This window comes from Pteropus alecto, unplaced genomic scaffold (genome assembly GCF_000325575.1).
Source record: "Pteropus alecto unplaced genomic scaffold, ASM32557v1 scaffold40, whole genome shotgun sequence".
Lineage (NCBI taxonomy): Eukaryota > Metazoa > Chordata > Mammalia > Chiroptera > Pteropodidae > Pteropus > Pteropus alecto.
Genome location: NW_006431919.1, coordinates 4,831,954 through 4,848,251, shown reverse-complemented (window position 1 = coordinate 4,848,251; position 16,298 = coordinate 4,831,954). Strand labels below are relative to the sequence as shown.

Here is a 16,298-nt window from a genome sequence, read left to right as displayed (position 1 = left end):
TGTGCCAGTCATTAGCTAAAATGTTAAAATGGGGTGGATATTTGACTGCGCTAGTAGGGAGATGTATCAAGGATGAGCTCTGGCCCATATGTTAAGTCAAAAAAAGGGGAAAAAAAGGATCTAACCGAGGTGTCCACGGGCTGCTTCAGCCTTGCCCTTTGAGCACAATGGATGGTCCTGCCAGCAGCAGCATACCCACTGGGGACAGCCTGGACCGGGAGATACAACTGTGTGCCCCTGTACTCGACTTCTGGAGGGGCCTGACAGCTTGTGGGGGCTGTGGCCGGCCAGCAACAGGTGCTCCTGAATGGGGGCAGGACTTTGTCATTAACTAACCATATGACTAAAGTGCCTGGTGGGCCTCCATTTCTCATCTTTAAAACATGCAGACTAGGTGAAGATTCCTGAAAACAGTACAGAAATTCCCTGAATTCTCAAGTCGTGATGCCTGGGAACACAGGCTTCCTGCCATCAGTGGAAAGCCTTGATTTCTTCCAGATTTAAAAATAGACTTTGCGTGTGGGTAACTTGCAAATGCCTGAACTTGAGGTTTCGCATGTAGAGAGCTCACTAAGAAGTAGGATCCGTGGGAGTGTGGAAGAAATATTTAAAAATAAAGGTTGAAATGTGAACAGAGCCACAGTGTCTGTTCTTGAACTTACTCTACTGCCACATTTTTTAGAAATTTATTTCCCATGAAAGGAACTTGGGGTGGGACATAAACAGGGTCTTCCGGAACCTGGGGAGAGTCATGGGAAGACCGGGCAGAAATTAACCCCGTTGATGGATGTGGCAAGGAGGATGATTTTAATTCGATGTCCAGAAACGCTTTCCTAAGAGCTGTCCAGTTAATCGTGACACGGCAGCATGAACGTGGCACAGGCACCCATGGGTGGCCATCAGGATGGCCGGCCTAGCCTCATGGGAAACTTGCGGCAAATGTCAGCAAGTGACTGCACTGAGCTGAAAGAAGCAAAACCGGGTGCCTTGATTTGAGCTTTTCTATTTCCAAAGCCATGAAAGTGGTGAGAAGTGGGCTCATATGGAGGGAGCCTTTTGCGGGGCAAAATCGTTCACAGGTAAATGTCCCAGGAAGGACCAGAAATCCATGTGCCGGACAGTAGGACCTTTAAATCGGGCACCCCCAGGATGGAGGAGATGTTGGTCTACCCCAGAACATATGAGACCGGTAACAAAAAAGGCAGAGAGCTTCCGACTGAAGACCAGGCAGGAACCCAAGCACATTCTCACATCAAAAAAAAAAAATTTTTATTGGACATTTCAGGAGGAATTTATTCCATGCCTAGTGAATTTAGAGTTATGGGCTTGGTTGGGGCCTCAAACAGGTGATTATGGTAATTTAGAGAGAAAGTACCAAGCCATTTCTGTCACAAGGACGTTCCGGGTTGAAAATAATAGTGTCTCCTTGTATTTATAGTGCTGAATACTTTCCAAAGTGCTCTCCTATCTATTATCTCATTTGATCCTTACAACGGGCCAGAATGTAGGCTGTGTCTCTGCTGCAGGGCTGCGAACGAGAGCTTTCCCCTCTCCTGATGCTCCCAGGATCACTTGCATTGGAATTTCCAGAGAGCTGGGTATAATGCAGATTCCTCGACCTGGACTTCTGCTGGGGCAGGGCCTGGAAATGTGCATGTTAAACATACTTCCCAGGTGACTCTTATGTACGCCAAAATCTGAGAACCCTGGTTCTAGTATTTCGTAACTCCTCGGCTCTGAGATCTTGTCATATGAAACACACACACTCAGCAACTAAAAAAGTTCCTGAAAAAGGATAAAATTCTGATGAGTGGGGAGAAAACAGTCTGGTGTTGGCTCAGTATATATGATCATCCAGATAATAACAGCCTCTCAAGGATATAATTCGTGCCCTCCAAATTGGAATATGACTGTTTAATAATTTAAGTGAAATCATCAGGATTAATGAATAGCAGTTGAAATTAAATGTGGGACCATAAATCCACATGGACCTGTTACAGTGAGGCAAGCATTTATGACAAGGCATCCTGGAAAATGGGTCTGGCCGAGGCTGAAAGCATCTTAATTCATCTGGTCCCACAAGGGCCTTGTGGTTTTGCATGTAAAGTAATCTAAGAAACCACCATCCAACTATATCACAAAACATTATACGTGATATATGGCCTGTTGTTCCTATAATCCAGTGTTTCCCAAGTCTGCACATCATTTTAACTCCATCAGAATAATCTAGATGCCAGTTAAGAATGCAGATTACGGGGGCCCACCCCAGAACCACTGAATCTGAACCTCTGGGTGGGCCTTGTAACCTGCATTTTAGCAAACTCCTCAATTGATGCTGACATGGATAAGAATTAAGAACCACTGCATAAACCAAGTTGGAAATGAAGATCATGAGGGACATACTCCAGGTGTGGGCTATCTGCCTGTGAGGTCACTTTCTCCTTGGCCACCAGAATGAAAGGTTCTCCTCAGGGTTCTTTCCTTCTGTGGAAATCAGCATCCTCTCCTACGCCCTTATTGCACTTTTTAGCTCATTAGGCATTTTCACATTTCCAATTTTGGCTAATCCCTATAACAAGACTTCGAGGTGGATGGGGTGGCTCAGCACTCATCATCGTGTTTCAGTTATTAGTAATAATAACCATGGCCACGACAGCATCATTAACAAGGATGGTGCACTAAGCTTCAGCCCTGAGCTGGGCCCTGCCACAGTGCATTAGCTCACCTAATCCTTACCTAGCCCGTGAATGAGAGGACAGTGATGGCTTTTGGGTCGGGAGTGAAAGAAACCCAACCCCAACTAGTTTACACAAGAAGGGCAAGGTACCGGCCCATGAGATGGGGAAAGGATAGGGATAGAGCTGGTCTGAAGTCCACCTGGATTCACGTCGGGCTCAGTTGGCAGCGCAGGCCGGCCCCCTGGGTGAGTGACCATGGCCATGAGACAGGGTTACCATGGGAGCTGCCCTCACGGCTGAGTGGTATTACTGACTGGCTGTACCCACAGGATCGTAAAGAATGAGCGGCAGGCAAGGGACAGTTCACCAAACTATGTCCCCCATTTTTCCTCTGCCGGAAAAGGGAAAGGAGCCAGAGTTTTGGGTCTACTACAAAGAATATTTAGAGTCACCTCTGCTTGGACAGGTCTATTTATAGGTCACTTTCATCCAGTCGTGAGTTAAAGTGCCGCTTCTTCTGTCACATGGCAGCAAGGACATGTTTTCTGGGAAAGGTCAGGGCTGGTCTTTCCTTCCGCCTGGTTAAAACAATTCTGCTGGCTATTGTGGAGGTTCTGGGAAGCTAATTGTTAGTTTGAGTTTTCCATTAACAGAAACTGGAGCGTAGTTATTATTTAGAATATTCTAGACCATATAGTTTGACAGCTTACAGAAAAAAAAAACCTTAACAGTTTCTGAGAAGACTAGGCAGAAAACATAGCCTTATAATTCCACCTGTTTTCACCCTCACAGATTATTAGCAAGGCCCAATAAACCTCATTCATTAACAAGCACAGGAGCGGAGGACAAGCAGTAGATGGTGGGAGTTATTGGTTATTTTGAGGTTCCTGGTTGCTCATAAATAATGTGGGCATCTCTGAAGAGGTCTGCATTTATGAAGCAAACAAAATTAAAATTTTTTATTATTCTGGGAGGAATGAGTATTTTGGTTTTATTCAGAAGGAACTGAGTGTACACAAGGATCCCAAAGGTTGGAAAAGATAGTGTGCATCTGTTAACACTTTATAGGAGCCAACATCCCTAAATCACATGGGAAAAAAGGATGTTATTAAGCCCTTCATGAGTGTCTGTTTCTTTGTTCTATATAATGATGCAAAAACTACATTTTCATGAGATTTTTCTCCTTGGGATAACAAGGCAAGAGAATAAAACGATAGAAAAGAGAAATTAAGCTTTTAATGCCCTTGAACACTACCTTGCCTGACGGTGCCACAATTTCCTCCTTTTGATTCCTGGAATAAATAAGTGCTATAGAAATGTGTGGATTTGGCCTTCCTGATCTTTGGAGCTGTCAAGTGTTGCCTATTTTTGGCTATGAAAATTGGTAACATTTTAAGCCTCTGGTATTTACAGATTTGAAGGTATCTCTGGATTCAAATCAAACCAAAATTGGCTCTGGAAATTGGCTGCCTAATAAAGACGTGACTGAACCTTTCAGGGGCTGGAAGTTCTGTAAGGAAACTAGGAAAAAAAATCCCTAAAGTTTCTTTTTGCAATGGGTCCATTCTGCAGTTGTCTGTGGGTCGGGGGCCGGGCAACAGGTTAGAGCTAATGCCGACTTGGGGGTCAATGTGATTCATTAATCTGCTAGAATCAAGAGTATTTAGAGGATCTGGCTAATATTTATAGTGAGTGAAAGCAGAACACACTTGTAAAGACATATTGATGTGTATCAAATGTCACAACTGAACATGTCATATCTTTATTTAAAAATTTTGTTGTTTTTTACCTAAAGGTTGTTTTATTTAGGAGGTGGGATATAGAGAGGAGGGGAATTTCTTGTACTTTGGTTTGAACTTGCTACTAAACATGAATTTTCCCTTTAGCCAAATGTTGGCTACTAAGAGGTTTCCTATAAAATTAGATATATGTTTAAATTGCTTACAATGATGTCTGGCACACAGTAAGTGAGATGTGGGTGTTGGGTGGCATTATTATTATTGCTATTATTGCTATTCCCCTCTGTGATGCAGACAAAATCCTCTCTTTCAACTCTCCATTATCGAGCTAAAGGTAAGTGACGGGAAAGGGACTTGGTTAGTTTGTAGTAGATCAAGTTAGGTACTAAGGGACCTCTTTTAGTTCAGCCTCAAATCTCATCTCCCCCTTGTCCCTGAGTAACAATTCACATCAGATCTAAGCCAGAAGAAAGGCCTAGGAACTTTCTAAAGATAGACTATGACAGGAAGGGGGCAGCTCTATGACCTCTCCCTGGGGACCTTATTGCAAGGACCTCCAATAACACGCTCCATTGGGTTTTTGCTTCTCCCCATTATGTTTCTAAGGAAACACTAAAACAGTATAAAGGGTTAGATTTTTAACTCTCAGAAGAAAATAAGGAGAGTATCAGCAATTTAGCACACTTAAACTATGCCAAGTTTTTAAAATGTAGAAAGCTCACCTGCCTTAATAGAAGCATCACCTTTCTGAAAATATAATGTAGCTACTTCCCACAGAAATGATTCCTTCTCAAATATCAGAGCTTTTGATGCTTCAGGTGCAATCTGAGCAATTTGTTTTTTTTGTTGTTTTTTTGTTTTGGGGTTATCTTAGTAAATCATTTATACAGTGCTTGATTTGCAAAATCCTGTTGTTTTTTTTTTTTTTAAAGATGCACAAAATGTCCTATAAACATATGGACTTCTACTCCTGCATCCTGTGTTCCTGCCAGATATCCACTGAAAGGTTTATAGATTTCCCTCATTATAAACTAATTGACATTCTGTAATAACAGCTTAAATATTCTAGTGGGTCTCTCCTCTGGAGTCTGAGAGAGAAGCATTCAGGATGTCAAAATATTAAAGGAGAAGAGACTAAAGGCGGCTGTGGGTTTTCTTAGTGGGAAGACACCTTAGAGACTGAGACTTAAAATGCAGGATTCTTAAGATTACGGAACCCTCCTGCCAGGTGGGATTACCAACCAGGAGGAGACTACTCTAAGGGCAGGGAAGCAATCTCTCTGAGCCTCAGTTTTGTAATTTTAAGATGGAACTGTTTTCCCCTGTCCTTATATTTCCAAAGAAGGTACAATATGTCACTTCTGGGGTGGCTGGGGGAGGTGATGCCGGGCAGGCCAAAGTGTGAACCATCATGCTACCTGCTTTATCCTTTCCTCCTGTGGTACACTCACTGTGCAGGCTCTGCCCTGGAAGGGAGGCCCAAAAGTCTTTAGCTGCTCAGCCTGTCCCTAGGTCAGTTAGTTCAGGAGGAGACCGGTAGGAAGAGATCCATGCCTCTCTGACAATACGGCTAATAGTCTGGGTCATTTGACTCTCATCGCTATTTCACAATTGACTCAGAAGAAGAGAGATATGATAGTCATTTTATGATGACAAGGGGAAATGATTGTAGAAAGTAAGTAAAAGAAACCAGGGCACAAAGTTAAATATGACTGGATGTCCACTACACAAAGTGCAAAGTAAATGGACTAAATGTAGTTTCTCATTATGGAATATCATTTAGCTATTAAAAAACAGATGAGTTAGCTCCATATTTATTGACCTGAGAGATGTCTGTGATACATTAACAGAAAAAAAAAAAAAGAGTAAACTGTACAGCATGATCCCATTAAAATGGAAAATATCATGAAAAGATTAGAGGTTAAGGTTCTAGAATCAGAATTCATGGTTTTAAATCAAAGCTCTGCTTCTCTGAAGTAAGTACACATCAGCCACTCACTGAACCTCTCTCTGTCTCCGTTTTCTCATCTGTAAATAGGGATAAAGATATTATCACCTTTTGTAAGTAGAAAAAAGAGGGTTGAGATCACTGAGTCCGGTGGGTTTGTACACTGGGAATGATAAGGACTCATGACAGTGCTGTAGTAATGAGTGAGTGAATACATTTAGCACACAGTAAGTGCTCAATAAGTATTAGCTCTTGTTTTCACATGCTGTTGCTATTATTATGAGATGGTCTAGAATGATACACACCAGACCGTTAACATTAGTCACCTCAGTTGGGGTGAAACTAGAGGGGGATTGGAGAGGTATGAAAAAGAAAATGGAAAGAAAAAGATACTGAGAACCAAATAAGATATACGAATGGCAAAGCATACTGTCATTAGGGAATTGCAAATTAAAACAACAATAAGATGCTATTACACATCTAACCACATTGCCAAAAATCCAAAATACTGACAACATGAAATGTTGGGAAGGATGTGGAGCAACAAGAACTCTTGTTTCTTGCTGATGGGAATGCAAAATGGTACAGTCCCTTTGGAAGACAGTTTGACAATTTCTTATACAACTAAACATATTCCTAATATGTTCTCCAGCAATTGCACTCCTTGGTATTTATCTGAGTTGAAAACTTATGTCCACATAAAAATCTGTGCACAGATGTTTATAGCAGCTTTATTCATAATTTCCAAAACTTGGAAGCAACCAAGATGTCCTATAGGAGCAGATAAATAAACAGTAGTACATGCAGACAGTGGAATATTATTCAGTACTAAAAAGAAATGAGCTGTAAGCCATAAAAAGTCATGGGGGAACCTTAAATGCATATTCCTAAGTGACAGAAGCCAATCTGAAAAGGCTGTATACTGTATGATTCTAATAATACACTTTGGAAAAGACAAAACTATAGAGACCACTAAAAAGGTGAGTGGGTACCAGGGGTTATGGAGGAGGGAGGGATGAACAGGCAGAGGACAGAGGATTTTTAGGGTAGTGAAACTATTTTGTATGATGCTATAATGGTGGATATATGTCATTACACATTTGTCCAAACCCACAGAATGTACAACAGCAAGAGTAAACTTTAATATAAACCATGAATTTTGAGTGATAATGATGTCTCAGCATAGGCTTATATGTTGTAATGAATGCACCACTCACTCCGGTGCGGGTATAGGACACTGATGGGGGCGGGGCAGTGTGGGAGAGGTTGTGTGTGTGTGTGTGGAGTGTGGAAGTGTATATGGAAACTCTATATTTTCAGCTTAATTTTACTGTGAACCTAAAATTCCTCTAAAAAATAAAGTCTATTAAAAAAACAAACACACACTGGGAGAAAAAAAGCCGAAGTGTAATTAGTAATTGCCTCCAGGTGATGAGATTATGGACAAACCTTTCTTGTTTTTCCACATTTTCTCCTTGATTCCTAGCCTGTCCTCATGCTGTTCCCTCTGCCTGGAAAATTCTTCCCGCTCCCTCCCTACCCCTAGGGGTAATATCTACTTATCCTATACGTTTGAGTTTAGCTGGGATTTTTTCTGGGAAGCCTTCTCTGATCTTCTCCATGTTCCACTGCACCGGAACCTCCACCAAGTGGTACATTTTTTATGGTCTTACGATCGCCCCTCATCTTGTCTGTCTGCCCTACTGGAGGTGAGCCTTCGGAGGGAAGTCTATTTTATTTTCGTTGCATCCCCAGCACCTAGTACAGTATCTGGCACAGAATCATTTCATGAATTTTGTTGAACGCATGAATAGGAATTAAGTCAGGACACATGTAGAGAAAAACAAAATAAGCAGCACAAAACTTAAGGTGAAAGAGTAATACAATGGAAGTGGGGAATGACTCCTCCACCACTGTGGTGGTTGGTACTCGAAGCAAACTAAGGCTATAAGAGAGATGACAAGAAACAGGAACAGATGCTATGGGGCAGTGTGAAGACCAGGATGTAGAAATGCAAATCAGGTCAGGGCACATGGATTCCCATGACCTGTCCCATGACTGGCATGGTGCGAGGGTGCAGGTCAGACTTAATAAACCCACCGCGGAAAGAGGACCTCTGACCCTGGCTCGCTGGGAGGGTCTGCAACGAGCACCTACTCCTAGCACCACTCACTGCCAACAGCCTGCCAGTAGCTCTGCAAATACTTAGGAACTTCCTTTTATGGAACCCTTCCCTGTGTATATTTTTATTTATTTGTCGATAGGGAGTTCAATTGGGGAAAACGCTGTCAGTGAGCTCGTACCATAGCCTTCGTTTCTGTATCTCATCATTCCAGGCAGCCTATAGTTCATTCGAAGACAATAACCCTTTCCATTACTACTTCTATAATTTTTCTAGAAAACTGACACTGTTTGAAGTAGGGGGGGGGAGAGGAGAAGAGGAATAAATAGAAATAAATGAACAAAGGCCTTTCTTGTTGTTTCCTAATAAAAATCTCCTATCCAGGCAGTGCAGTCTGGAGGTAAGTCTGCCACCCCACACCTTCACCTCTCTCTCCCACTAGTGCGAAAACACCTCCATATCCTCCTAATCCTCAAGCAAAGCTTATACATTTGAAGAGCTTTTGAAGACCCCAAGACTCTGCAGTGCCCTATTTGTAAGCAGGGCCAGGATTATTCTGGTGTCAGCGTCTGCCTCCACTTTAGTCCCTAGTGCTGCCTGCACAAAGCTCAGGATCTTATTTCAAGAATTCATCTGCTCCAATTTTGTCTCCTACCCAAGGTCTCGACCCTTAGCTGAATTACAATTAGTTGCCCTGAGGATCCTGGAGGAGACTCATTTCAGAGGAAAATGCCTTCTGCTAGGCAGCACCAATCTAGCCTGTAGTTAGCATCTATGAATTTCAACTCTGAGAATGCCTCTGCTCATGTGGCCCAGAGAAATCTGTCTTTTATGATGGCCCATATTCGTCGTACTTGAGACAGGCCTCTCCATAATTCTGAAATTGTTTCTCCCAAATCTCATTTTTAAAACAATCACTGCTGAGTAAGTTTTCTTCCAAGGCTGCCTTGAGAATTGCTTCTTGAAACAAAAATAATGATTGCTTTTCTGAAAAATGCAAGTTGCAAAATCTGACCACTAATCCGCAGGATTGAGGGGTGTGAGATAGGAGTTTTCCTCTGTGTTCTATACCTGATTCATTGAGAAAAAGGGGCAACAATCAGGGGCCTTTGTTGTCACTCTCATCTGTGAAATGGGACAATATTTGGTCTCTTTTCTATTTTATTGGGGAGTGGGTGTGGCACATCGGTTTAATTTTTTTTGCTCTCTGGAGAAGTAGATGCACTTGGAGAGAAAGTCTTTCCTATGAAATTTACTTTTTCTTTTTCAATTGTTACATTTTTTATGGGGGCAGGCAGGGGTGTCATGTTATTTTTATCCCTGAGTACAACATTAAAGAAATTAGGATATTAGAGGTATAAATCATTATAATCCAGGACTGGGTGTGCTTGATAATGAGCTCTTTTTAGCAGAAAGTTTGCTCTTTAATACAATGGAAAAGTAATATATTGAGAAGTGTCCTTGGGAATAGAAAGGAGTAATGCATTTCTGCAGATGCTTCACATAACCAGTGAAGGCGAGGAAGGATGAGACTCTTCTAGGAGCCTGGAGATGGGATTCTTGTCCCTCCCTGCTGTGTTAAGCCTGTCCACTGCCACAGGCCTTTTGTTTCCACTTGTAAAATGAGTAGGCTGAGTTACATCTGTGATTTTTACACATTTTTAAAAAGTGGAGCTCGAATTAGTGAACAATTTTTCATTTTTCAAAAAACCAAATACGGACCATGCCAGGAGAGGTGGCTGAACCCCATCTGCACCTGTAAGATTCTCCATACCCCTAACTGTGCATTCCTGGGCTCTCAAATGCTCTGGGAGGCATGTGGTGACAGCCAGCAGCATAGATGACCTTGAAATTCTTTTGTAATTAAACAAGGAGAAATACTCATTTCTAATCCAATTGAAGCTTGGTTTATTCTGCTTCCGGAGGGTTAATGCCTTGCAATACTCAGAGAGGGACCTGCCAAGTGTTGTGCCGATTACTCAAAAAATAATTGGTGACAGGGACCTGAGCTTGAAACACAAAGACATGAGCCAGCACCAGTCACAGAAGAGACTGCTGTGTCTTCCACAGCCACAACCATCTAGCTTGCTGAAGGCAACCCTGTTACTACCGATAGCTTTTTGTGTGTGTGGATGTAGTTGCCATATACTATTTCCTCTTCCTTCCTTCCCTCTCATTCATTCATTCATTCATTCACAAACGTTTATTAACTACCTGCTTCTAGACCACAAATGGTCTAGCGAGGAAAACTGACAATAAAAAGGTCAACAAATAGCCATGAAATCACACACGGGAACAGTGACTAGTGGCACTGGTGAGGGACCTAAATGAAGATGGTGTGAGAGGAGCAAGGAAGAGCTGGGAAGAGAATGTCCAGGCGGAGGGAAAAGCAGGGGAAGATCCGAGTCAGGATGGGAGCCATTGTGGCTGCTGTACAAAGAGCAAGAGAGTGAGTAAGTGAGAGCAAGCCTCACCACCATGGACCTCGAGAACAATCATGGCAGCGAGCCTGCTCAGATCAGGCAGCCCATACCTGAGGGAGGGCTCAGGTGTTTGCCCCAAGGAGTAGAGGCTGTTTATGTTGCAGCATAGTACAAGGAAATCAAGAAATCACTTGAGCATTGCGCTCATTTATCTTCCTTTTCACTGCCTGGCTGTGAGCCCGGGGCCTGTGGGTGGTGGGCCCAAACCGAGAGAAGGCTGAGGTTGGGAGAGGAGACGGGTCAAGGAAAGCAGAAGAAAGGGGGGTGGAAAGTGGTGGTGGAGCTCATTCACACCCCTGTATTCCCAATTACTGTGTACGGATGTGAAAGTTGGAAGTAAAGAAGGCAGATAGAAAAAAAATGGATTCATTTGAAATATGGTGTTGGAGGAGAGCTTTACAGATATTCTGGACAGCCAGAAAGATGAACAAGTTGGTCCCAGAGCAAATTAAGCCTGAAACATCACTGGAGGCAAATATGACAAAACTAAAGCTGTCCTACTTCGGGTGTATCATGAGAAGGCAGAGTTCTTTGGAAAAGACAATGATGCTGGGAAAAATAGAAGACAGTGGGAAAAGAGAAAAACCAGTATAATAGGGACTGACTCCATGAAAGAAAACATAGGCGTGCATCTATAGGAGCTGAGCAGGTCTGTTGAGGACGGGACACTGGGACATCGCTCATTCATACGGTTGCCAGGGGCCAGAGCTGTCTCAATGGCATGTAACACACATACAGCATGGGTTCTGGGCTTTGAGTCCACAGGCCTGGGTGTTCCACTCACTGGCCGTGTGACTCTGGGCAAGTCAGTTAACCCCAGTTCCTCATCAGAGACCCAGGGATCTCAAGGTCTCATTCAGAGGCTGTCGTAAGAATAAATGAGATGACATAGAAGCCCCCTATATGATGACAAGGAGGCAATTCAAGTGGGAGGTGAGACAACAGGACATTTGTTTAGTGTTTTACAATTTTCAAAGCCCTTTACTCACAGAAAGGGGAAGACTATACCTGAACTTCCACATCTGTACATTTATCTCTGACTTCGCCTCCTACAACCAGCCATAAATAATGTCGAAAACAATAATAACAATACCAAGCTTAAATATTTATTTCTAATGTTCATTATGTGGCAGACACTGTCCTGAGCACTTCACATACAACTTATCTAATAGTCACAGACACCTAAGCGGTACATACTGTTGTGGTCCCGTTTTACAGATGAGGGAATTGAAGCACACGGAGGTCAGGTGACTGGGTCAAAGTCACAGATCTAGTAAGTTACAGGGTCAGGATCAAAGATGTAACTATGGCCAGGCTCTCTGCTAAAGAACAGAGCTATGGAGACTAGGAGACCCACCCCAGGCTTCAGTGGGCTCACAGATCTCATTTCGAGGATACAAATAAACTCATACAAGGCACTAGATGCTACTGTAACCACGGTGGAAATACTAAGGGAACAGAAGAAATGAGCTCTGATCATTTATTCATCAAACACGTATTAAGCATCTACTCTGCCTAAGGAGCTGAGGCTGAATGGTGAACAAGACTGATGCAGTGGCCCAGGCTCTCACGAGGGAGAGCCTGGTCACGGAGACCTGCAAGCAGACAGCACATGCACACAATGTTTGCATGCTATACTTATTTGCATTTTAATTCTGCCTGTGACAAGAGCTAAGAAGGAAAAGGAAAAGGTCTCATGAGAATGAGTATAGGTAAAGAGTTAAGAGAGACTTTTAGAGGTGGTGAGGATAGGGTTTAAGATGTGTGTGTATGTATATGTGCGTGCACACACACACACACACACACACCACTCAGGCCTCTGTACTAAAGGCATGTAATTAAGAGTGTGGTATTACAAATGGGGTGACAGGCAGGTCAACTTTGATTATTCTGGAGTGCACTCAGACTCCCTCTCTTCAATACTTAGTGCCTCTGCAAGAAGGTGAGCAGAGGAGAGGAGTTCTCATGATTTTGCTGCAACTGGTGAAACCTTTGATGCAAAGAATAAGCTTGAGATGACTGGACGGAGGGCACTGTAGTCTGTTGGTTAAGATCACATGCTTAGGGTCAGACATGGTTTGGTCACTATATCACCACCTAAGAGCTGTGTGACTAAGGGTAAGTCAGTTTATCTCTCTGGCCTTCAGTTTTCTCATGTTAAACCATGTGGCAGGTACTGTAGTGGGGCTCACTCGATACTGCTAATCCACTTCTCCTTTTCCTATCTCTACTAAAGAGGCCCCAAGTCAATCACATGCCCAGCTACCCTTGCAAGGAGAGGGGTCCAGATGTCAGAGTTCTGACCAAAAGTCTTTCCTGAATGAGAAGGCAAAGGCTTGCAAGGAGGAGGTTTTGTTCTCTTTGCCTTTCTTCCTTCTTCTTATCTGAAAGGTAGACTTTCCAGAGGAACAGCAGCCATTTTGGGACCATGAGGATGAGAAAGGAGGAAGAGAAGTTGGTTCTTTGATAGCTTTGAGCAGTTGTACCAATTCTTATTCTATGAAATGAATGAATGAATAAAGAAGCCCCTTACTTGTTTGAGCTATTGTTTATCAAGTTTTCTGTTATTTGAAGCTTAATGCATTTCTACAAATGGGATAAAAATAGAACTTCTTGGGTTGTTGTGAGGACTAAACGAGATAATATGTGCGCAGTGCCAGGTTCATGGCCTGGCACACAGCACGCATCAGTAAACGGTGGCCTCTATGGTGTTGCTGCTGAAGAAGGGTAGACCTGCCACCCCTCTGGCAAGTCACGGGGTAAAGCATGAAGAGCAGGAAGCTCGGTGGGATGGGCCCTACCTCGATCACTGAAGTCATCGACCAGCACGATCTCGGCGATCAGCTGCGGGGGTGAGCGGTTCAGCACGCTGTGGACGGTGCGGAGGAGGGAGGACCAGCCCTCATTGTGGAAGGGGATGATGATGCTGGTGTTGGGGAGTGTCTCCAGGTAGCGTTTGTTGTTGCAGCTAGAGGGAGACACAGGGGACAGGGAAAGGACAGGTTCAGCTCTCATCTTGTCAAGAGAACTAGGCATGTGGTTTGGCTAACTGCGAATCCCACTTCCTCTCCAGCCTTCAGGACACAAGTGAAAACCGGGGATGCCACAGTCACTTCAGAACCTCCTTCTCGTTGGCATCCTGAAGCCCTGCGTCCAATCTCTGCACACACAGTACACAGGGATAGGTACACAAGACCCCAAACAAGGACAGGCAGTGCTGGAGGAGCAGCACTGGGGTTCGGTGTTTGACATGCACCAACTCGTTTAAGCCTCAGCCATGACAACACGTGGTTGCCATCCTCAGGACCCCATGCGGAGCATAGCCCTTCAGTAACACCAGTCTCTCTCCCCACCCCCTGCACATTCCTCTCCAATGGAGGAGAAGCCACTTATCCACGAGTTTGGAAGAATAAACTGGGCTTCATTGGCTCAGCCCCCCTTCTTTCCCTCCTTGGGCTCTACCAGCAGAAGGCACATTTTCTCTCCTGCTCTCCACTAGCCTTATGGTAAGTTTGGGGAGAGGGGGGGTGGAAGGCCCTGCCCTGTGGGCCTTTAATGTCATTATAACACCCAAAAGAATCAATATAGCTCCTTAACGTCATCACATATCTAGTTGGTGTTCACATTTCCGTGATCTTCTTCTGTCTTTTTACAGTTGGTTTGTATAAATCAGGATCAAGACAAGGACCATATACTGCCTTTAGCTGATGTGTCTCCTGAGTCTCTTTTTCGCCTTATAATTTATTTGCTCAAGAAACTGGGTCATTTGTCCTACAGTCTGCATTCTGCTCCTTGCATTGCTGTGGTACCTCTGCACATGTTCCTCTGCCCACCCTCCTTTGGTTCCCATGAACTGGTAATTACATCTAGAGGCTTGGCCTAATTCAATGAGATATTCTGGCAACCTCTTCCTAGATGCTGGGGTGGGCATCCCATGAGATACACAGTTGTCCTTCCTTTGTGATGTTGGTGGCCATTGATGATCAATGTCTAAATCCCTTTTCATCAGGGGTTTGCAAAATTGTGATATTCTAATTCTATCATTCCCCATTTACTAGGTGGAATACTTCTATTGAGAAAAATGACCACATCGACTGTTTGGTTGCCCTGAAGTACATGAAAGGTGGGAGCAGTCCCTGATTCTGTGTTTACTCATTTTCAAGACTAGCATCCTCCACAGGCCAATTCTTTGTTTTCATTGTAAACTCATAAATTTTAACCTAATTAATGTGTTTCAATTCAGTGCAAGTATTATTCTTACTGGTTTCCAAATAAGCCCATCTTTAGCCCTAGGGAGTCTTCTCAACTTGGCTCATAGTCCTCTGAACACGACCACAAGGTCCTCATAGCTTCATTGCTTTCTGATAAAAGAGAGACTGGACTCACCTCTGCTGGCTTTGAAGACGGAAAAAGGGGGTCATGAGCCAAAAAAGTGGGTGGCTTTTAGAAGCTGGGAATAGTCCTCACTGATGGCCAGCAAGGAAATAGGAGTCTCACTCCTCAGAACTAAATTCTGCCCAAAATGCAGATAAGTAAGATTTCCTTAGAGTTCCAGAAAGGAATACTCAGCCAACACCTTGATTTCAGCCCCATAAGACCCATATCGGACTTCGGACTTATAGAATTGTAAGAATAATTTGTGTTGATTAAGCTGCTAAATTTATGGTAATTTGTTATGGCAGTTATAGAAAACTCATACACAAGGAGTCATCCTTGACACCCTTTGCCCAGTACGTAAACATTATTAGCTAACATTTAAAAAGTGAAAAACTTCACATCAAAACCCTCTTGAGCCTCCCATGGCAGCAATGGGCTGCCACTGACAGTGGATGCCTCTCTATGGGGCAGGCGCGGTCCACGTCCTCAGCTCTCACCACTCCCCCGTCTTATACTAGGGCTGCTTCGCTCCCTCTCTCATTGCCTCCCAGACCCCTGGAGACATCTGAAGTTGAGAGCCCAGAAGTAAAAGGTATCATGGGAGGAAGCGCCACAAGATTGGTACAAAATTTTGGGGAGAAAATTTGTGACACCTGGGGCTGTGAACATAACAACCAAATCTTTCCTTTTGTATGCCACTGCAATCCACTGTTCGACTGCCAGAATGTGCCAGGGTCTCTTGGCAATTTACTTCGAAACACATCAAAGAGTAAAATGGATTGATGAAGGGAGAGAGGGATGGATAGATATGTGATAAAGTTGGTACTGCAGAATCCAGATGGTGGGAACATAAGCATTCAGTGTACAATTCTTTCAACCTTTTTGAATGTTTGATAATGTTCTCAAAGAAATGTTTCAAATTCTCTGTTAGAAACACCAAGAAGCTGGGGA

The 16,298-nt window shown here is 43.5% G+C and overlaps 1 protein-coding gene across 1 annotated transcript in view; it reads right to left on the bottom strand.

The window, feature by feature from the left end:
* The window catches only part of GALNT10 (polypeptide N-acetylgalactosaminyltransferase 10), a 183,896-nt gene that overhangs the window by 62,787 nt on the left and 104,811 nt on the right, over nucleotides 1-16,298 (bottom strand). The window contains exon 4 of the mRNA XM_006906443.3: nucleotides 13,772-13,938. Coding sequence (XP_006906505.1) covers nucleotides 13,772-13,938 — 167 coding nt within the window. The remainder of the gene's footprint in view (nucleotides 1-13,771; nucleotides 13,939-16,298) is intronic.